The sequence below is a fragment of the Tyto alba genome, unplaced genomic scaffold (assembly GCF_018691265.1).
Source record: "Tyto alba isolate M040663 unplaced genomic scaffold, T.alba_DEE_v4.0 Super-Scaffold_13, whole genome shotgun sequence".
NCBI lineage: Eukaryota > Metazoa > Chordata > Aves > Strigiformes > Tytonidae > Tyto > Tyto alba.
In genome coordinates this window covers 3509403-3529390 of record NW_024881275.1, presented here as the reverse complement: position 1 = coordinate 3529390, position 19988 = coordinate 3509403, and the positions used below count along the sequence as shown (strand labels likewise).

The following is a 19988-nucleotide window of genomic DNA, read 5'->3' as shown; positions in this document are numbered from 1 at the left end:
ATTTTGTAAACTCGTTTCAGGTTTACTGGGAAATCCAGAGTGAATCTGACATCACAGGTGACTTTGATATGACAGAGGGAGCTGTTGTCATTCCTGACCAACAGAGTACGGCTGAGATAATTATCTACCTGCTACCTGATGATGTTCCAGAACTGGATGAAAGCTATGTGGTGCATCTGGTTTCAGTAGAAGGTGGAGCAGATTTAGACCAAGAGAAAAAAACTTCAAAGATCAATGTGTTTGCAAATGATGATCCTTATGGAGTGTTTGCCCTGTACTCTGATCAGCAGTCCATATTTGTAGATAGAAACCTGGATCGGTATGTTCAGATTAATGTAACTCGGCATGCCGGGACATTTGGAGAAGTGATCGTTGAGTACCATATCATGTCCCAGCATGAAGAAGCGCTAATTGAACCTGGGGATGAGGTGGGATACCTCACCGTAAAAGATGGTGCCAGCTTTGGAGTGAAAAGAGTGCCAATAAGCAACCAGGTCTGTATTATCCTGTCAGCTCCTTGATACCTATTGTTTCCATCTGTGTTCATCACATGACAGATGTGCTGGAATAAGATACTAAGCTCTTGATAGTATCCACTGTGAAGAAGCAGAAAAGAGAGTTGTAGTATTATGAACTTCCTGTTTATGGAATAGCACTGGGTTCAAATATCACATTATCAGATAATAATTGCAAGATCACTGCTATGCATGTATTCAGATATTCAGTGTTTCCTTCCATCATTACTTTGTGTTACTATCAGTTCAATATTTTATTATTATATGTATACAAATATTTCCTCAAGATTCCCTTTGGATTGTAAATAGTGATCTATCATTGCTGACTCATGAAGCAGCAGATAAATTTACCTGCAGTTCTTTGTGTTCCTTGGTTGTTTGTTATTATTATTGCAGTCTTACATCCATACTTACATCCTTTTACATCCATTTTACACCTTTTTAATCCTAAGGATTGAAATTAAGATGAGGCACACTGCGATAGATATAATTTATTAAAATGGCAATAGTTGCTTTGCAAACTCACATTCCAAAAAAATGCTGGTAAATCACATTCACAGAATCGATGTTTTAGCTGTATTTCTTCTGAGAAACATAATCAACAAAACACTTGTCTTGAAAACACTGCTTATTGTATGCAAGTAAAACAAAATTTGCAGACTGTCCTGCTATTTCATTTTTTGACCTGGTGGATATCATGTTTTCAGTGGAATTAAATTTCTACCTTTTAATTAAATTCTCTCTCTCAAAGGCATTTATTTTACTGGGTTTGAATTTTACTCTGGAACTGATTAATGTAAGCCTGGTTGGGGGAAGTGCCAAGGATGTGCCTAAAATATTAGCAAAAGCAAAGTCAGCTGTTCTGCTTGTTCCTGAGGAAGCTGCCAATTCACAGGTCAGTAGACTGGCTGCAGTGTAACATTTCTACCACAGAAGAAAGGTACACTTCCTTACAAATGATACCTGACATAAGAATTCAGTTGGCTCCTTAAAGTTTCCGTCATTGCAACCGATTTAATGACTGACAAGACTTCCAGTTATTACTTGCACTGTGTATTATCTTTTCTGTGATACAAATTCTTATAGAATTGTTTTATTACAGTTTGAAAATGGCTCTTCGTCTGTAAAATGTGAATACTGTAAATATCATGATTAATTTATGCTTTTCTTTACATGAAATAGAAGTTCTGAGACTTAAAGGAAAATAACTGATTCTGGACAAAGTTACTCCTTTAAGTATAGAAGCCCCAAAGCAGATAGCAGCATGTGTGCAGTATTATGTGCAAAAGGAGATGAAGGTCATGCTCGGTTTTAATGCATTTGACTGTATATTTGACTAACCACTGAGTGGTAAATTTTCCATTTTTCTACTTTGTATGAGAGTGAGAAAAGAGAATTTGCCTTTTCTGATATGGTATATGTGCTACAGTTCCCTTTATGTATGTCGGGCAAAGACAATACCATGCTGAGTTTTTCTCTCTTAGATTTTATTGAAATTTTTATTTACTGATTTTCATTTTCTTGAAGCACTGTTCTGTCTTTTAATTTGTAATTTAACTTAATTCAAATGGTCTTCCTGTAAACATTGTTCACTACCATATATCCATTTATCATTGCTTTTAGAATGTGAAAACTATACTTCCAGTCCCATTTACTGCTCAGAGAAAAAGAAAAGTAGATCAAACTAGGAGGAGTAGCAAGTTTTGTGAAAAATATCATGTTGCAACAGTTTTACTTTTCACTCGATACACAATTAATAATTTGTTTCAGACCTATGAGTATATAGAGAGTACTCCAGCTATTGCCTGTGAGCATTCAGGGCAGGCTGTTTGTTTTTTTTTTTTTTTTTTTAAAAGAAGAGACACAGAATACTGTATCCAGTGTTTTAAGTACTGAAGTGTCAGTCATACTGGTTCCTTTTCCCTGAGATATAGTTCTCAGAAATCTAAAATTTCGAAGTATTAAAGAGTTGTGAAAAAATATGTATATATATATATATATATATACATATATACATATTCATATCTACATGTATGTCCGTACATCTATATGCATGCATAATTATTGTAACTATATACAAAATATAGTATGTTTTCACATTATTGCCCACTTTTATTCCATTTTCTATAACAAAATGTACTATCTTTCCACAGGTTGGCTTTGAATCTGTGATTTTACGACTTACAGATATTACAGCAGGGACAGGCCAGGCTGTCATAACCAGAAAAGGAGTTTATGGCTCTCTAGCAGTTAGCTGGATTTCGGGATACCCACCAGATATAATCACGGACTTTGCTCAGCCAGGCAATATAACTCCTCCATTTGGTAAGTCCTCGTCTGAGGAAACAGCTATGAAAGTTGCATGAGTGATGATATCACCCTTTAGTTATATGTACCTCTACATGCTTCCTCTACTAATGAAGAGTCATTAGAATTAAGTTGTATGGTCTGATTTAAGGGATATGTTTATTTTATAAGAAAAAAAAAAGCCAACTCAGCTTTGTAGATACTTCTCTGGGAGGCAGACGTGATGCTGTGCCCCTGAACAACAGCTTTATATCAGAAAGGCCCTTATCAGGCAGATGTCTTCTACCTAAATGGAGGGGAATTGTGATTAAAGTCTCTATCTCAGCACATTTCCAGGTAAAAAGAGGACTCCTATTTAGTGATTTTGACCTGTGCTCTCTCTCTCTTCAGGTACTGTTGTATTTTCCTCTGGTGAGCAAAGTAAAGTAATTTCATTTCAGGCTACTCCGAGCCTAAATAAATGTGAATCATTTGCCATCACTTTAGCAGCAGTGCACAGCAATGTGTCTGGTGGGGCTCGCCTGAGGTAAGGATATTACTTATACTTTTGAGTCACACAAATGCTGTAAGAATGTGTACAGGTAAACACCATATACAAATCCCTATTAAACTATAGGTAGCTAGCAAGTTGCAGTGCCTTCTTTGATAAATTTGTATGTCTTGTCTCAGACGGAAACAAGTGTCAGTCCTGCAGATCTGACATGATCAGAACTGAGGCTTTCCCCCAATTCCAGTCTATTTCATATAACTAGGCTCAAAGGTGCCTAGGATGTGTCTAGAATGATGGAGATGTTTAAGAAAATGAGGAACCAAGATGAACAGTTTTATCCAGGAAGCTGAAGAATGAAAGCAACTCTAGCAGTTTTCATTAAAAATCCATATTTAGCTCTTAGATAGCAAACATTATTTAAAATAATTAATTATTTTATAATTTATAATAATTATATATTAAATTTATAATAATTATTTAAATATAAAATAATTATTTACAGTAAAACAATAAATGCTCTGAAAATACTTTATTTATATATATAAATAAATATATAAAAAATCCTTTTTATTCTTAAAACAAAAAACATTACATTCAATGTGGTTTTCCATCTCAGCTAAGTTGTTATCTATTCTTCAAATTATTTTCTTTTCATTCTTTCTTACTCATTGATAGCTAAAGTGGTATAAAAAGAATGGACATATAGAGTAACACTGCGTATGGAGAAAGGTATTGACTTCACCATATTACAATTCCACTGGCAAATCTGAAGGAAGTAAGGAATGAACTGGATGGCTAACCTCCTGAGACTGACCCTTCTCCTAGGCTTGTCTGTCAGTGGACTGGTGTCCTCAGAGCACCTATTTACCGTGTGAGTCAAATACCTTGAGTATACGAAAATGACCTTTCCTAGAAAACTTAAGCCTACATGCCACAGGAGGTAAAGCTGACAATTACTTTGAAGAGTTTTTGGCTCCCTTAGTGGTGGAATGGGTCTAGTTTGTTAGTCAAAATCACCCACTGTAATTGCAATGCCATTTGTTAGCCTCTAGCACTGAATAATGGGTCACTTTTAGAGATAGGCCAATGTTTAGCAAAGAGTCTTAGTCTATGCTTATTTTCTAATATGAAGCAGATACATTCAATATGAACAAAGTAAAGCTTAAATTGGTATTTATAGTAGGGATCAGATCTGGAAAAAATTACTACGAGCAATGTTGTGAGGGGGCAGTTAGAATTTCAAAGCCCCACTGTAAGTTTTAAAATAACTTCCTTTCCTTCTCTAGCTTCCTGGCTAAAACTGTAGATCTGCTAGCATCTGTCTACTCCACAGTTTTCCCTTGGTACAGGAAGTTTGTTCAGTGGTTAAAACTGATATTGCTCAGGGTGGCTGTATTGTAATATATGTCCCTGCATTGTGTCCACAACAGAAAGACATCATACTTTCCTTTGCCTCCCCATTTTCTCAGGAAGACCTTATTTTATTTATCCTTTACTCCATATCCTCTACTGACTCAGGATGCATTAAGCACGTGGCGGACTGTTTGATCCAATCATTGCAAAAATATTTTTCAGGGAACCTCTTTACATCTTGCTTTGTATAATTGCTATTTCTTCCCTCTACTGTTACACATTTTTTTTTTTTTAAATCCACTTTCTTACAGCCATCATTGGTTGTTCACTGGAAATTATTCTGCTTGGGTGTTTTGCTTTTCATACTTCATATTTCCTCCCTCAACTTTGATATCTTTTCTGTTTCAGATCAGGATTTACAATAGCTGAAATTGAGCCAATGGGGATATTTCAATTTGCTCTTAACTCAAGATCTGTTTCAGTTGAAGAAGATGTTGTGTCATTCACACTACATGTCCAAAGACTGTTTGGTTTTCAAAGTAATCTCACTAAATTGACATATCAGACTGTTCCAGGAAGTGCCAAACCAGTAGAGGACTTTATACCCATCTACAATGGAGAGCTTATGTTTTTACGTTTTCAGACAGATGCTGTGATAGAAATATCAATAATTGATGACACGGTGTCTGAAATGGAGGAATATTTTTTTGTAAATTTGACTTCTGTGGAAATTTTGGATGATGAACCCGTGAATCCTGACTGGAGTCCACGTTTGAATCCAGCTTTCAGTGTTGCAAGAGTTAATATCCTGGATAATGATATTTTTCCTGGAATACTAAGTTTGGGGCCAGAGTTTACTTATGTTGAAGAAGATGCAAACGACAGTACCCCAAACACCGTGATACTTCATATCAAAAGGACCAAGGGTTTTTCTGGTGATATTGGAGTAACTGTTAAAACCTTTGGGGGAGTAAGTGCACAGAGTGGAATAGATTCATATCCTTTTGGAAATGTTTACGGAAAATTGAACATCACATGGGCAATGGAAGGAGAAGATTTTGAGGAACAGTCAGTCTCTCTGACTTTGCTGGACGGAGAAAGAGAAAGCATGGTATCCATAGAAATTTTTGATGATGATGAGCCTGAAGGGCAGGAATTGTTCTATGTTTTCCTCTCAAACCCCGAACATGGAGCTCAGATTGTGGAAGGAAAGGATGAATATGGATTTGGTGCATTTGCAACAGTAATTATTGCAGGTAATATTTTTTTCCCCCATAAAATTAGTAAATATATCAGAATTAAATAACAGAAAATAACTGTATGTTTGCATAGCAATTTTCATGTAAAAAATTGGAATTCTATTTGATAATAAGCAGGATATTTTATTCCCAAATCTTGAGTTTTCCAGATCAAAGGAAGTATCTAATGCACTAAGCTCACCGTGCATCCCTTAGCAACATAGCTCAAAATACATTTATAGATGCTGCTTATCTGTGTTCCTGGCCTGCTTTACTTCATGAAGCGAAAAGGCTAAGCTTGGGTCTTTTTCTTGCAGCTCTAGTAGCACTGAAGGCTTATTTGTTTTTCTTTGCCATTTTATCACTTTTACACTGCATGAGGTTAACAGAAAGTATAAAAAACAGCTTCTGGTTTTGTTCTTTGATACTGTGCTTTTCGCATCTGCAGTGTAGTCATCCTCTGCTGATGGGATGGAGGATAGGAATAGGCTTGCATGGATATCAAGGAATAATTTTTCTTTTCATCACTGCATGCTACTGTGAGAAAGTGATGTCAAAGCTCCAATTTCTCTTAGTTTTCATGTATCTGTCAGACTTATCAACTGAGTACAAACCAAGTTTAGCTGCAATATACATTAAGTTTTAGAAACAAGTTGGAAATTGGAACACTTTAGGCTAATCAAGAAAATTATATGTAAGGTCCAACATTTACTGGAAGTTTTGTGTATTTAGCCTTAACAAGGTAGATACTGAGAAGCAGGATTAAATTGTGCTTTTGGATGAGTGTATGCAGCAACCAAAATTACATATGCAAAAGCAGATCATGTAAGACCCATGTTCCCTTCGTGTGCACGTCTCTAGAATTCACCATGCAAGTAACCAGTCGCCCGTCTGTGTGAGTTAACTGAAGAAGTATGTGCACAGGCACAGGTTGGAATTTGAACTTGGAACCCACAGAAGTGTATTAACATGCTCTAGAGTTACACACTGAGTACAGTGAGTTCATTAAGTAAGATCAGGAAACAATTTACATTAAGAAGGGTCAAGTATGTATCTGCATTTAACTGTATACAGACATACCACAGGTTAAATATTTGTGCATGTGCATAAGCAAACACACAATTTCTGTTAATCTTCAGTATATATATTGACATTTAATAAGCACTGGGTTGGAAGTAGATTGCCTTTTCAATTGCAGAGTAAAACCATCTCTTCCTGTAAGGAAAAATCCTTTAGGAGCAAGATTTAATGGGACACTGTGAAGGCATTAGTTTCCCCTCATTAACCCTGTTTTGTTTTCCTCCACTGCTGTTTTGCTGAAGTTATTTGCATTCCCATGAGAACAAAGCAGTATTTTGCAGCTCTCTAGTTCCACACTGAATTAAAGACACAGGAGAAAATCTGATGTAACAATTTGGGAAAATGAATGGGTTCAACAACATTATGAGTGGGATGAATAAGAAAGCTAAAGTTGTGTCCTTGAAAGCCCATCCTTATCCCATAACCTACTATGGCTATACTGTCTACCTAGGGACATGCTGAGGCCCATTTCTATTTAGAAATATTATGGTTTAAGGGTTATGGTAAGTGTAAAATAATATAGCTGAAGTGATATCTCGTAAGGGCATTATAAGCAAGGCTTCTGACACTGTTCTGGACTGCTGTAACACCTAGTCTCTTAAAGTCAAGGGAAGCAGAATTCAGTCAGTTTTCTGAATGCTGCTGAAAATACAGCTTATGTGCATGGATGGTGCCAAGACTGTCATAAGGGATTTACTTTTAAAAATACTTATTCTATTGGTTAAGATAGAATTTAGAAATGCCACCTTTTGAAGTTCTAGATAAGTATGTAGGGTCAATTAGGAATAGAAATATTAAAATAAATTTTCTTGACGTGTGCCCAAGTGGTACTTTACAGCATGCTTTTGATACCTAGTTTTAATTTTTTTAGCAGCAATCCATATTTAAATTATATTTTATTCTCAGCTTAACTTTTTTTCATGAACTGTTTCCTCTATAGGAAGTGATCTCCAGAATGGCATTTTGGGGTTCATTCCAGAAGTACAAAGCGGCCTTGTTCTTGATGAAGACTCAGAAAACAGAGAGGTGCTGCTGTTCGTCTCAAGGCAACCAAACAGGTGCAGGCAACAGCTGATTCAAGTGCTCTTCCCACACACTGTAGTGTGCTGTGTTGAATCACAGAAGCTGCTGTTAGTGGAAGAGGTTATCAGAGATTTTTATAATAAATCTTGGCCTTCCGGCTCCTTTAATAACTTCCCAGAATTTGGCAAATGGGATTTTAAGTTGTGAATGTGATTAGGCCTGTCACTGTACTGTTATAAAGCAGAAATGGAAAAAAAAACCCAAAACATTTTCCAACTTATACCGTAAGGCAGCAAGTATGAAAGCTTTGCTTAAGGTAGAGTACTGCTAACAGACTGCTAAAGGTGTAACTCAAACTCTCATCTCCCTGTGTAATATAAGTAGGTATGCATACTAAAATAAGCAATTAAGGAGTTACCTCAGTGTCAGTACTATGCTTATGTCTTCTCTGACACAGATACTACGTTTTTTTCTAATTAACACATATATCTGTGACACATTTATGTGTACTTTAAATAAATATGCTCAAGTACTCTAAGTTCCTTAAACTTACAGGAAAGACAAATTCTGCCTCTCTTTCCAGGCAAATGGTTACTGCAGTATTAAGGGAAGTACTTGGCCACATCCCTGTATTCCAAGCACCAGTGTCTTTTATTCAGCTACTCTCATGTTTTCTGAAACAAAAATTGAGAAGAATCTGGGTGCCTGTAATTGCTTTATTTTCTTCCTGTATTACTTTTTGGTAATCTAAACTGATTTCAGAGGAAGGAATTTAAATAAAAAGAGGGAATTTTTCATCTTAAAGTAGTTTGTTTCCGAGTGATAAGTTTTGAATAATAACATAAAAAGTATGTTATGTCTGTGGTTTATGTTTCCTAAAGCAATAGTGCTCTCCTTCAGTACATCTATACTCTTTTGATTTGCTTATAGGGCTTTTGAAGATGTGAAGGTCTTTTGGCGTGTGACCTTTAATAAGACAGCTGTTGTCCTTGTGAAGGATGGCATGAACTTGGAGAACGAACTTGTATCTGTGCTGGGAGCCACTACCTGCGTGGCAGGTCAAACAATCTGCAACATCTCCATTGAAATAAAACCTGATAATGTAAGGAACTATTGCTCACTTATGTACAGCACTATGACATTCAATTGCAATTTACCAAGATGAAAAAACCTCTCTGGTCCAGAGGAACTGATGGGCAGTTTGAAGGTTGTAACTTGACATCTGCTCAGTTCCTCTTTAAACATGTTTATTTAGAGGTTTGTACTACCTCCATTGTGACTGGTAAAAATTTGGGAAGGAGATTACTACTTAGTTTGAAGAATAAATCACAGATCTCAGATTTTTACAGAACAATAAGAAGAAAAGATTGGAGTTATTTCAGTGTGATGCGTATTCATATACTGGACTGATCCTTCACACAGTAAATTTTTCATCTGTCAAAGCACTTCCTAGGGTGATTTATGGAAAGCATATCCTGTAAGTAATAAAATGTCACTCAAAAAAAAAACTTTTCTTGCAACTTGTGCATAATTTTACATGCCTAAATCTAGCATAATGATCTGTGAAAACTCTACTGAGTCATAAAGCTACATAAGAATCTCTGAATGTCTAAAAAGCTGTCGTTGTGCCCATCCGGCTTGTGAGTCGTGAAGTTCAATTTAGCAGCCATCATCCACTAAAGCCTTTTGGCATTTGTTGGTTAGGTATGCCTAAGCCGAAGAGCCCTGAGAGGCCCAGCTGGCACTCAAAAATACAGACTTCATTGACTTAACACAAAGCACAGCATTCAGTCATTTTTATTTAAAAGAGAAGGAAAAACATATTTTTGTGTGAACACCTATTGGTTTTATCCGTCTCTTAAGAAAGGAAGGATAAATGTTTGCCATTCTTTCAGAGTGGAGAGTTTGAAACTTTCCAAGAAATTATGATAACAGCCAGGCTAGTGGCAAAGCTGAGGTCTGGGGAATGGAAAAGGACAAGATGAGGTTTCCATGTTTTTTCTGACTACATTCTAGAAAATAATGTAAGATGTAGGATGTGAAAAACAGTGATTTCCTGCTAGGGAATAGGGTGCATTCTGTTAGTTCAGTAAGAGGGCCATTTTCCTTCTTAATCCTGAGACATTATTTTTACATTAGAGAGACGATGAATAAAATATATACGAGTGGGGCACAGGATGCCTTGCTGAGTAAACTGGGATTTTGAACCTGTTTGGTCCAAAGGAGTGATATCATTATTTAATGACCACATTGCAGCAGCTGCAGAGACATGCAGTTGTGCCACATGAAGGACAAGCGTGTGCCACTTTAACAGGTGCTAAAGGAAGGCTAAAGTTCCCTATGGCACTCCAGTAAATTTGTGCCTGTCATCAATTAGTCAAGATCATTCAATTTAAAGAATTACTTAAAACCAAGTCAATTAAAAATATATGCTATTTAACCCCGCAGATATTTCCTAATTCTTCCAGTTCTTATTCCAGAACATAGCTTGTAAATTACTAACAAATACATTGCAAAATGATGAAGTAAAAAATATATTCTATAAATATTTTACATTTTTTATGACATATGGTATAACATACTCTAGCTTTCGAAAGTTTTTACTTAGTCAGCTGTACTGACTTCTTTAGCTAAGAGCTGAATCCCGTTTTCCTAGAATTAAAGTAGGATTTCCAAAAATCCAGAGCTGAAACAAAAATCTATGTTTGCTAACAATAAAATTGTTTTCAATGACCATTTTTCTGTAACGCTATTTTCTTGTAGAGAACTACTTTTTTTTTCATAAGTTTGCTGCTTCACGAGTGCATGTAATAGGTAAAAATAGCATATTTCCAGTGATTTCTAGAATCCTAGTAGTCAGATGTCTATTTCTAAACATGTTATGTTTGGATTCTTGGTACAAAATCAAAGATGAGGCAGAATGTCCTATTGTAATTTAATATTGCTACCTTATATTTGATAAGCAAGCATCAAGAATGTAGAGCTGACTATGCTAATTCTTTGACATATGAACACTAAAATTCAATAGCCTCTATTTCCAGATTGACAGGTTTCTCTATATCTTAAATGTCACAGAAGTCTATCTGGTAGTATATCTAAACCCTGGGATTTTTGATAAATCCAGTAAAGCGTTCAAGTCTAATGAGATTTGTTTGTAAAACATGCATAAACATGTTAGTGTTGAAACACTAAGGCTGTATGTAAAATGTTTTTCAGAACTTTACCTGAGTTTAGTATTCAAATGCAGTCAAGTTAATTAATTACAGTTTCAAAACTGCATACTTAGAATTCTGTACAGTTTTTCCACAGGTGAGTAGGTGTGTACATGCCTTTTTGTAAGGCAAAAAGAAAATGAAAGTGCAAATTCTTCACAAGATGTAAATAGGTTCACATAGGTAAATCCATAATTTGGAATATGAAGCTCTTGGAGCGTTTACTGTCATGTATCACGGCAAATTTCTAGCCACAATACATGTAGTATACTAATAGCTGCTTTATTGCAATAAATTCCATGCAAAAATCTTAGATTTCATTATTTTACATGATAGACTAATGCTTGTTGCAATGTTGGTTTCAGGATGTACTTAATTTTACTTATTGCACATTTCAGGAAGCATGATTGTGGTAAGTACAAGTAATCCACTGTGTATACAAAGTAACATATGCATTTTTTAAAGCTGAAAGTAATTAGTGGGATTTATAATGACATGAAAATAATCCCTCGTTTACAGGTACCTGAATTTGAAACATATTTTTTTGTTGAGCTGTATGCCGTAAGCACAGGAGCTGCATTAAACAACAGTGCCAGATTTGCTTTCATAACGGTCCTTGAAAGTGATGCTCCTCATGGTTTAGTATATTTTGCTGTGGGATCTCGTTTTGCTGTGGCTCATAAGAAAACAACTTTAATCAGTCTGCAAGTGCTTAGAGATTCTAGTACAGCTGTAACCACAATGGTTAGCTACAGTATGCAGGTAAGACTTTTATTATTATTTTTATTATTTAACTTATTATTATTTTTAGCCTTAAATCATTGTTCATTCTCTAAGGTAAATGTGACTGTAATTAACATTTTTTTCAGGAAACAGTCACACATTTTCTGGGTCTATGTGGTCTAGCTTCTTTGGTTATCCATTAGTGAAAATACCTTGTTCTCATTGCAGTGTCAAGAATGATTTTGTTCATAGTACTTTCCAGTAGCCTCAAAGACTGCGGTCAGTCAGACGTTAAATAAATTTATTTCTTTGTTCTAAACTTCTTACGAGGCTCCAATTTTTGAGGCTTCTTTCTCTGAAATTAATTTTTTATCATGATAGGTCTGACTATAAGATTCAGACACCAACACACTAGCTGTGTTAGCTCACAAATTTATTAATACACAGTGCACATTTAGGGAAAGAGAACTTTTATCAAATTTTATTCCTTGTTCGTGAAGTCCTAAACTTGAAAATTGTCCTTCCAATCAAAAATCTCATATGCTAAAGTAAATTTTATCATCCTCATTCATTTTTGTTATGTTTACAGCTGTAACACCAGACTCTTCTAACTGTTGACCCTTTTATCTCTAAATGAGTACATCATTGCTGTTGACAGATGATGAAGATTCCCCTTTAGCAGAAGTAACACAGCTGCAAAAACATGATTCCTTCCACTTCCTTATAGTTGTGAATCCAGCGTCAGGGCACAGATGGCAAGAGGGATTCCTCCAAGTGTGCCTTCACCTTGGAATAGTGCTTGGCCTGATCTACTCTGAATATGTGGGATTTTGTGCCCAAAAACATTATTTAGAGGGAGGGTTGTTATAACAAAGCATTGTGCGATCAGTGGATTCACTCTTTATAATAAAAGGTTTTGCATTCTATTGTTATATTGCATGAGTATCTGTTTTAACTGCCCAGGTGTGCGTAGTGTTTCCATGCATTTATTGTACATTAGATGGCCACTGTTTTAGTTAGATTGTATGGTAACAAATTTTCACGTTCTTTCCAGCCAAGAGTTCATTATAATTTAGCTGTTAAGTGGAGAAGTTGCTACTGTCTACCATATATTTAGGCTAAAACATAGGAGACAATTCCTTATCCTTTTGTGCATTTTATATAACAACTCTTCTTTGGACATTTTTAGATTTTGAAGATGCATGTCCAAGTACCAAAGTAGTGGAACTATACTTTGACACATGCAAAATAAAAGGTCACAGCAGACAGGAAGCATGAGGTGCTAACTGGAAGCAGATGTTTATCTCATTCCTACAAAAGTTTCTTAAGGATTGTTCTTGTCACTAGTGTTTTTATTACCACTTATTTCCCTTTTTCCTAATTCTCAATTGGAAGGGATAAACAAGAGGAAACTTCTTACTGGAATTTGCACAGACAGTGTGATTGTGTTCTAGAGCAATTTTGAACAAATACACTCTGCATTGATTTACCAGGTTCTCCTGTGAATTTAAAAAATGCCTGATTTATTCCATAAGTAAACTCTACTAATCAAAGCTAATATTTTCAAAAGGGGTTTAGTATTTCACAAATAAATGTCCTTGTTTTTTATAGAAGGAGACCTTTACTCAAGAGTCAATATACAATCTGTACCTATTAAATTAATAGATACTATTGAAAAATCATACATTTGAATAATAGCCCAGAATGTTAGTTTCCATTTAAAGAAAGTTTATTATATTACCAGATATAATATCAAAGTTATGGCAACTGACAAAAAGAGCAAGAATGTGACGAATGAAACAGTATCTGCAAACCTCATGGGAAGGCAATTCAGAGGGAAACGAGGCCATATAGCATTCCTAGATAAATTCATCAGTATGCCTTGTGTGTACATTCTAGTGTTTGCTTTGCCTTTGTACCTAAATGGATTGTTCCTCTTTTAAGTATTTATACTGGGACTGAAAGTATAATGAATTTATATTAGTTTGATCACAGATTTCCAAAACCTTTGCTTTTGTTTAGTTTTTATGTATCTGTAATGCCTGAACTGAGGGACTTCACACTGCAGGCATAAACTTACATCAACCACTCTGGAATTCACCTTACAGATCTGCTAACACTTCTGTAATATCTGTTCACCCAGAAAAAAATTGTGATTTTTGTTCTGGAAAAGAGAGGGATCCTGTTTGCTATTGACAATATATATAATTCTTCCCCTGGGTTGTCACTGACTACAAGTGACAGATTGATATTTCAGGAAGGTGTTTCATTTAATGTAATTGTTATATCATTCTTAATGGCATTTTGAAAGAGGGCTTATTTTTTTTACACATTTAAATTTTACCCATTTAAAATATATGCCTTCTACAGCAGCTGGTTTTGAACAATTCTATTTATCATAATGTTACCTAAAACTCTTTTGGTTTGTTTTAAGGAGCTACAAAAACCTGAACCTATTGGTCGGACCTTCATCTCTCCAGCTGTGGCAGGACAAGATTTCGCCAGATCTGAAGGTTTATTGACTTTTGAGCCTGGACAGAGAAATAAGTTTCTGGATGTGACCCTGACTCCAAAGACAGGGTCTTTAAACCCATTTCCTAAACGTTTCCAGGTTGTACTTTCTAATCCCACGGGCGGGGCCAGAGTAGATGACGTGTATGGTATTGCTAACGTCACCATTGTCGCAGATTTGGACTCCTTGCCAGTTTGGGGGCTGATCGACCAACTGCATCAACCCCTTGATGACACCATTTTACACAGAGTCCTCCAGAATCTGAATGTCAAAGTGGCTACAGAAACTACTGAAGAACAGCTTACTGCTGTGATGCATATAATAGATAAGGTAAACCATTCCTGCTCTTTCTTGAGTGACCAGTGACTTTAAAAAGAGTATAATAACATGTAGGCCCATGAAAAGATCAAGGTTAGCATCCACGGCAGTGATTTGGGGGCACAGAGTGCAAGGGTGAACTTGTGAAATCCTGCAATCCAGGGAGAAGTTTGTCTGCCACTAGGTAGGATGGTGGCAGGCAATAAAAAATCAAATAGGTTGAAAAGAGCAACCAGTATTAACTTCGCATATGTACCTATAGCTCAAGATTTTTGGCTGTGCGAAATTTTCTCTTTGGTGCCGTACTTTGACAGAGCTTATTATGGTTTCTTGATTCTCTGGCCACATCTTTGTTGGTTTTAGCCCTGGCACAAGACAGTGAGGCCAAGGTTTGCTCATATCTTCACAGCGAGTGCAGGCAACACAGAAGCAAATCCTGCCAGGGCCAGCTGAAGCCCGCTGTGCTCTTAACCAGGCACGTGGCTTGTCTTTTTTGCTTCAGTAGCTTTGGGAATCGGGTTGGCAGGGTAGCTGAGCACTTGAGCAGCGCGCTAAGTTCTGTGAGAACTCTGGGACTGGTTTTATGGCTCCTCTGAGCTTGTGGAATAATGCACAGGAGCTGGAAAATGTTTAAATACCCAGACACAAAGCAGTATAACGATATTAATGAATAGTTCATGTGTGACTGTTGCCATTTTGACACAGAAAACAGGAAATAGTGTCAAAAACTCCCAGGACTTAATAATCATTGATTTGTGAAGGAAAGGAAAATGCCACACGATTTCTTTAATAATCGAATCCCTATTAGTAAGCATATCCTTATATAGTTCTGACATACACTGCATCTCACATCTTGGCAGCGGTGATCAGAAAGTGGCAAAAATATTCTGAACTGTGAGAATGAGCATTGGGATAAATACAGAGGTCTTACTAAACCAGTCGCATGAGGAAATGTTAGAGGCAGACCTCTGTGCATAAAATGCTGTTTGATTTCTTATCCTCTCGTTAGGTTACAGATGTGGGTGAAAAACAGTTGCTCACGGATAAAAGTAGAAGTCTTTTCTATGAGATACTCTGTGCTCTGGCTAGCCCGAAACGTGAGGACACGCGAGGATACAGCCTGCTGGCTGAGGTGACTGAGAAGTTTGCTTTTTCCCTGTTAACTGGGATAATGTGTGGATCACCAGGAGAAAGGTGAGTAAACTTGAATTCATACCAGGTTTTGGAAACACCTGACAACTTACCAATATAGTAAAAAATTTAAATTACATTTTTAGACAATGGACTTGTCTATCGTCTAGTAGGTCACCTATATGAAACTGTGCTATACTCTGTCACAATCTTATAAAATGCTATATTGGCTCTATGAGCTGGTGTCACAAATAACTGATACACTGATAAGGGGTACTTACAGGAGTAGGAGACAGAAGCTCAAACATTGTCTGGAAAAGTATTCATTAATCTTATTAAGAAAATAATAAGTAATTGTATGATGGAGAGCTATGTTCTAAGTCTTAGATGAGAGAAAATAACCCAAAAATTCTACTGGAATTTTGTAATTTATGTGTGCATGTTTTTGCTTACTTGAACATTATTTAAATTTTTTTAAAAGCCACACATAGTTTTTACCTGTATTTTCAAATTGCTAGTTTTGTCTGCAAGTGCGTAATACCCTGTGATCAGGCTAAGGGGTAGGGGGAAATGGGTGACTGGAGGAATAGATGACACTCTTTTATGAGGCAAATGATTTTAAACAGTGAGTTTCTCCCGCTGTGAATCTATTAAACAACTAGTAGTTGATCTTAGAAAAAAAGCACTTATTTTTTCCCCTCAGAAAATCATCATAATTTAGATTTCTACCTCAACTTCTTTTGGAGATGTAACTTTTCTTGCCATTTCCTAAGTTGCGTGGAGTATGAGGCCCATCTCAGCCAAAAGGCAGTAAATGGTATAATTATCAACACTATCCTGAACAGTGTCCAGAACTTGAAAGTTCAAATTCTTTATTCCAAGTTTTTTTGCATCATCTGTTGTGAATAAGAGGTAAAGCAAGATCACCCATTTTAATGCCTCTCCGTCTTGTAGACTCATCTCTACATCAAGTTATAAAGGTGAGAATTATGATCACCTAGTTTACCATGCAGGGGTTTTGGTTGCAAATCATATTGAGCAAAACCCAGAGGAGAAATGGAGAAGCTGAAATACATAATTACTCAGCCCCTCTTTTTTTTTCACAGAAACTGAAACTGTCTGTCAGTTAAATGTCATAAAGCCTAAAATGATGGAGAAATAAAGTATTAATTACAAATACATTTTAGAGTCATTCTGTGAAGAATAATGAAGCTCAGTTCCACTTACCAGCCCTATTGCTTTTCCATTTCAACAGAGGTAAAAATATCCTTGATAGCTGCCCATACATTGCAATAATGGCTCACAACTGGTTTCCTCAGCAAATCAATGGACATAGATTTGATGGAAAAGACGGGGATTCTGTTCAAGTACCTGAACATTTACTAGAGGTCTCTGTTGTGTTATCGCCTCCTCATGAAAAGAACTGTGAATCGGTACAGTTCACAGAATACAGCAGTCAGCAGTGGTTCCTTACTGGAGATAAAGAACTTGCCCTGAAGAACAAGGTTTGAAGATAATGCAATTTATTTTTTTCAAGAAGTTAGTTTAATTTAGATATTGCTCAAAGCATCTTAAATGTATTTAAAATAATGTGAATGTTTTTGCGTGTGTGTCTGATTAAAATGAGCGCTGAGTGTTGAATTTTAATAGTAAATTTGTATTAATGTTGTATGTATTGTTTTAGGTGTTTTCTATGAGTTTGAAGGGCCGGAGTTCACACCCTTTGAAAGATAACAATGAAGTAATTTATCGGATTTATGCTACAGGAAGTCGAATTGTTCCACAGAAGTCTCTATGTCTCCTCTGGAATCAAGCTGCTGAGAGGTTATTTTACTGATCTGTTTAGTTTTCAAGTCTCTTCTCTGAACCTATGTATTTGTCTAAGATGTGATAACTCTGATTAGATCATTTGCAAGTATAAAATTGATCCATTTCCTATCTGTCTTTTTTCCTTATTTTTTCCTGGCCTTTGAACCAGCACATAAAACTTTAAATATATAATAAAATGCATAGTTATTCTAGATAAGACATTTCTCAGACTTCTACTTTTGACTTTTTTCACCAAAATTCTATTTATGTAATGATATGTTAGGCAATGCTGACAGGCCATAAATCCTAGAATTGCATCACTTCATTAATATTAATGACTTCGCACTCTTCACAGTTGTTATCAGACAAACACTTCAAGTCCATTCTTACAAAAGTAAAGAATTAAACCTGTAGTTCTGGTATTGCTTCAAGTCACTGGCTCAGAAAGTTCCTAATTTGCTGATATCCACTCCTTTCTTTGGGTCTGTGAAAGACACTGTGTAAGTGAACCAAAAAAACCTGTTAAGGGACAGATAGGGATTTACTTAGACCAGTATCCTGGCTCTAGTAGTGGCTAAACATAAATTCCCAGGGAAGAGTACGATCAGGACAAGCATCAGTTGTACTTCCCCTAATACTATACTGTCCATGACTCTGTGAGCTAAATGTGATTTTGTGCATTTCATACCCCAAATGATTTGTCTACCACAAACTTGTCTAGTCTTTCCTTGCACCATACAGAAATTTAGCACATTTTTTGACAGTGATCTCTATAGGGTTATTACTTTTTTAACAGAAAAGCCATATCCTGTTGTTTTGTTTTGTTTTGTTTTGTTTTAAATATTGATGCTACTAGCTTAAGTTGATGTTTCCCAGTTTCTAGAAGAAATGCTGAACTGCTGATCATTTTCCATTCTTATTGCTACTCATAGCATTGCCAGCCATCGAATAAAGTTTTCTGTGTATGCTCTTCAATGCCCCATTATTTGATTAGCCTGTGCCTTTCCTGTTCACACACTCTAAATGAATTTGGAGAGAATTATGTTCTGTATCCTGAAGAGATCTAGTTGGTTTACATATGATTTCATTAGACTGACTGGATTATATAAGTCTGTCACTGATACAAACTATTTCTCTTCAGAAAGGTGATGCAGCAGAATTTACCTGTATGCTCTCCTTTTATCTATACATTATATCGCAGAGCAGATGTGATTTCTGCTAGAAATGGCTTAGGATGTCACCTGTGGTATCCTTTTTCAAATCAGTTCATCAGTAAAAGAAAACAAAGCATGAATTTTATTTTCAAAACAACAAATAGCAGTATAAAGTGAAGTGTTCTCCGTAATGGGGTAAGGTACCCATAAGGTACAAAATATTTGAAGAGAGACAAACCTGTAAACCTTGCATAAGTTTTAAAAACATGGCCACAGAAATTCTCTAGTGGAAAAAAATGTTCATTATCATATATTTACAATTTTTTAATCATAAAAGTAAGAACAAGCTATAAACAATATGTAAATTTAATGTAAATGTGCTATTATGAGAATGCACCTGAAAGACTACATGAAACACCTATGCAATAATTTCGAAAACTTGTTATTTCAGAGATGCAACAACAGTTTTCAAACCTGCTTACCATGTATATTACACAGGCCCATTTCCAACTTCGTGAATCTTTTGTTTTGCAGCTGGCTGTCTGACAGTGGGTTCTGCAGAGTGGTTGATGACACGTCAGACTATGTGGAATGCTCTTGTTCTCATATGTCCATTTATGCAGTTTATGCCCAAACAGATATCTTGTCCTCATACAATGAGGCTTTTTTCTCTTCCGGATTCATCTCCATTTCAGGTCAGTTGATTTAAGACAGTCTTCTCATTAATAACGTCTTATGACCAGTAAGACTGATTGGTTTTTAGTGATTTTAGTAACTGATGACAGTCTTTTTATTTGGAGGGGTATTGGAGGAATGTTAAGTCACTTCATGGTATTAGAGTTGCCATCTGGTCCAGTATTTGCACAATGACAAATTGTGCCACTGTAAAAAAACAGTCCAGTAAAGAAATATGTTTCCTTGTAATGTTTTATCTAACCATACAAAAGAGAAATATGCCATCAAATGAATGGAAAGGGGAAGAAACTTAAAAATCCTAAAATCACCTGTCTCTAGCAGCAATAGAGTTGTTCTCTTTGTCAGATCTTTCAGACATTTTTCTATCTAGCCTGAAAGCTCTTTGATGCTTTTAGTTGACAGTTTACACTCAGAAGTGATAACTTGA

The 19988-nt window shown here is 36.0% G+C and overlaps 1 protein-coding gene across 5 annotated transcripts in view; it reads left to right on the top strand.

Moving 5' to 3' along the window:
- Positions 1-19988, top strand: part of ADGRV1 (adhesion G protein-coupled receptor V1) — a 294340-nt gene that overhangs the window by 113039 nt on the left and 161313 nt on the right. For 4 of the 5 annotated variants that reach the window (XM_042787872.1, XM_042787871.1, XM_042787870.1 and 1 more), the window contains 13 exons: positions 21-494; positions 1267-1410; positions 2669-2840; positions 3213-3348; positions 5074-5921; positions 7924-8041; positions 8937-9108; positions 11738-11980; positions 14376-14783; positions 15781-15965; positions 17158-17407; positions 17587-17726; positions 19400-19560. In XM_042787872.1, coding sequence (XP_042643806.1) covers positions 21-494; positions 1267-1410; positions 2669-2840; positions 3213-3348; positions 5074-5921; positions 7924-8041; positions 8937-9108; positions 11738-11980; positions 14376-14783; positions 15781-15965; positions 17158-17407; positions 17587-17726; positions 19400-19560 — 3451 coding nt within the window. Of the gene's footprint in view, positions 1-20; positions 495-1266; positions 1411-2668; positions 2841-3212; positions 3349-3987; positions 4084-5073; positions 5922-7923; positions 8042-8936; positions 9109-11737; positions 11981-14375; positions 14784-15780; positions 15966-17157; positions 17408-17586; positions 17727-19399; positions 19561-19988 lie in introns of those variants that run through there. The other variant, XM_042787874.1, reaches the window with a different exon arrangement.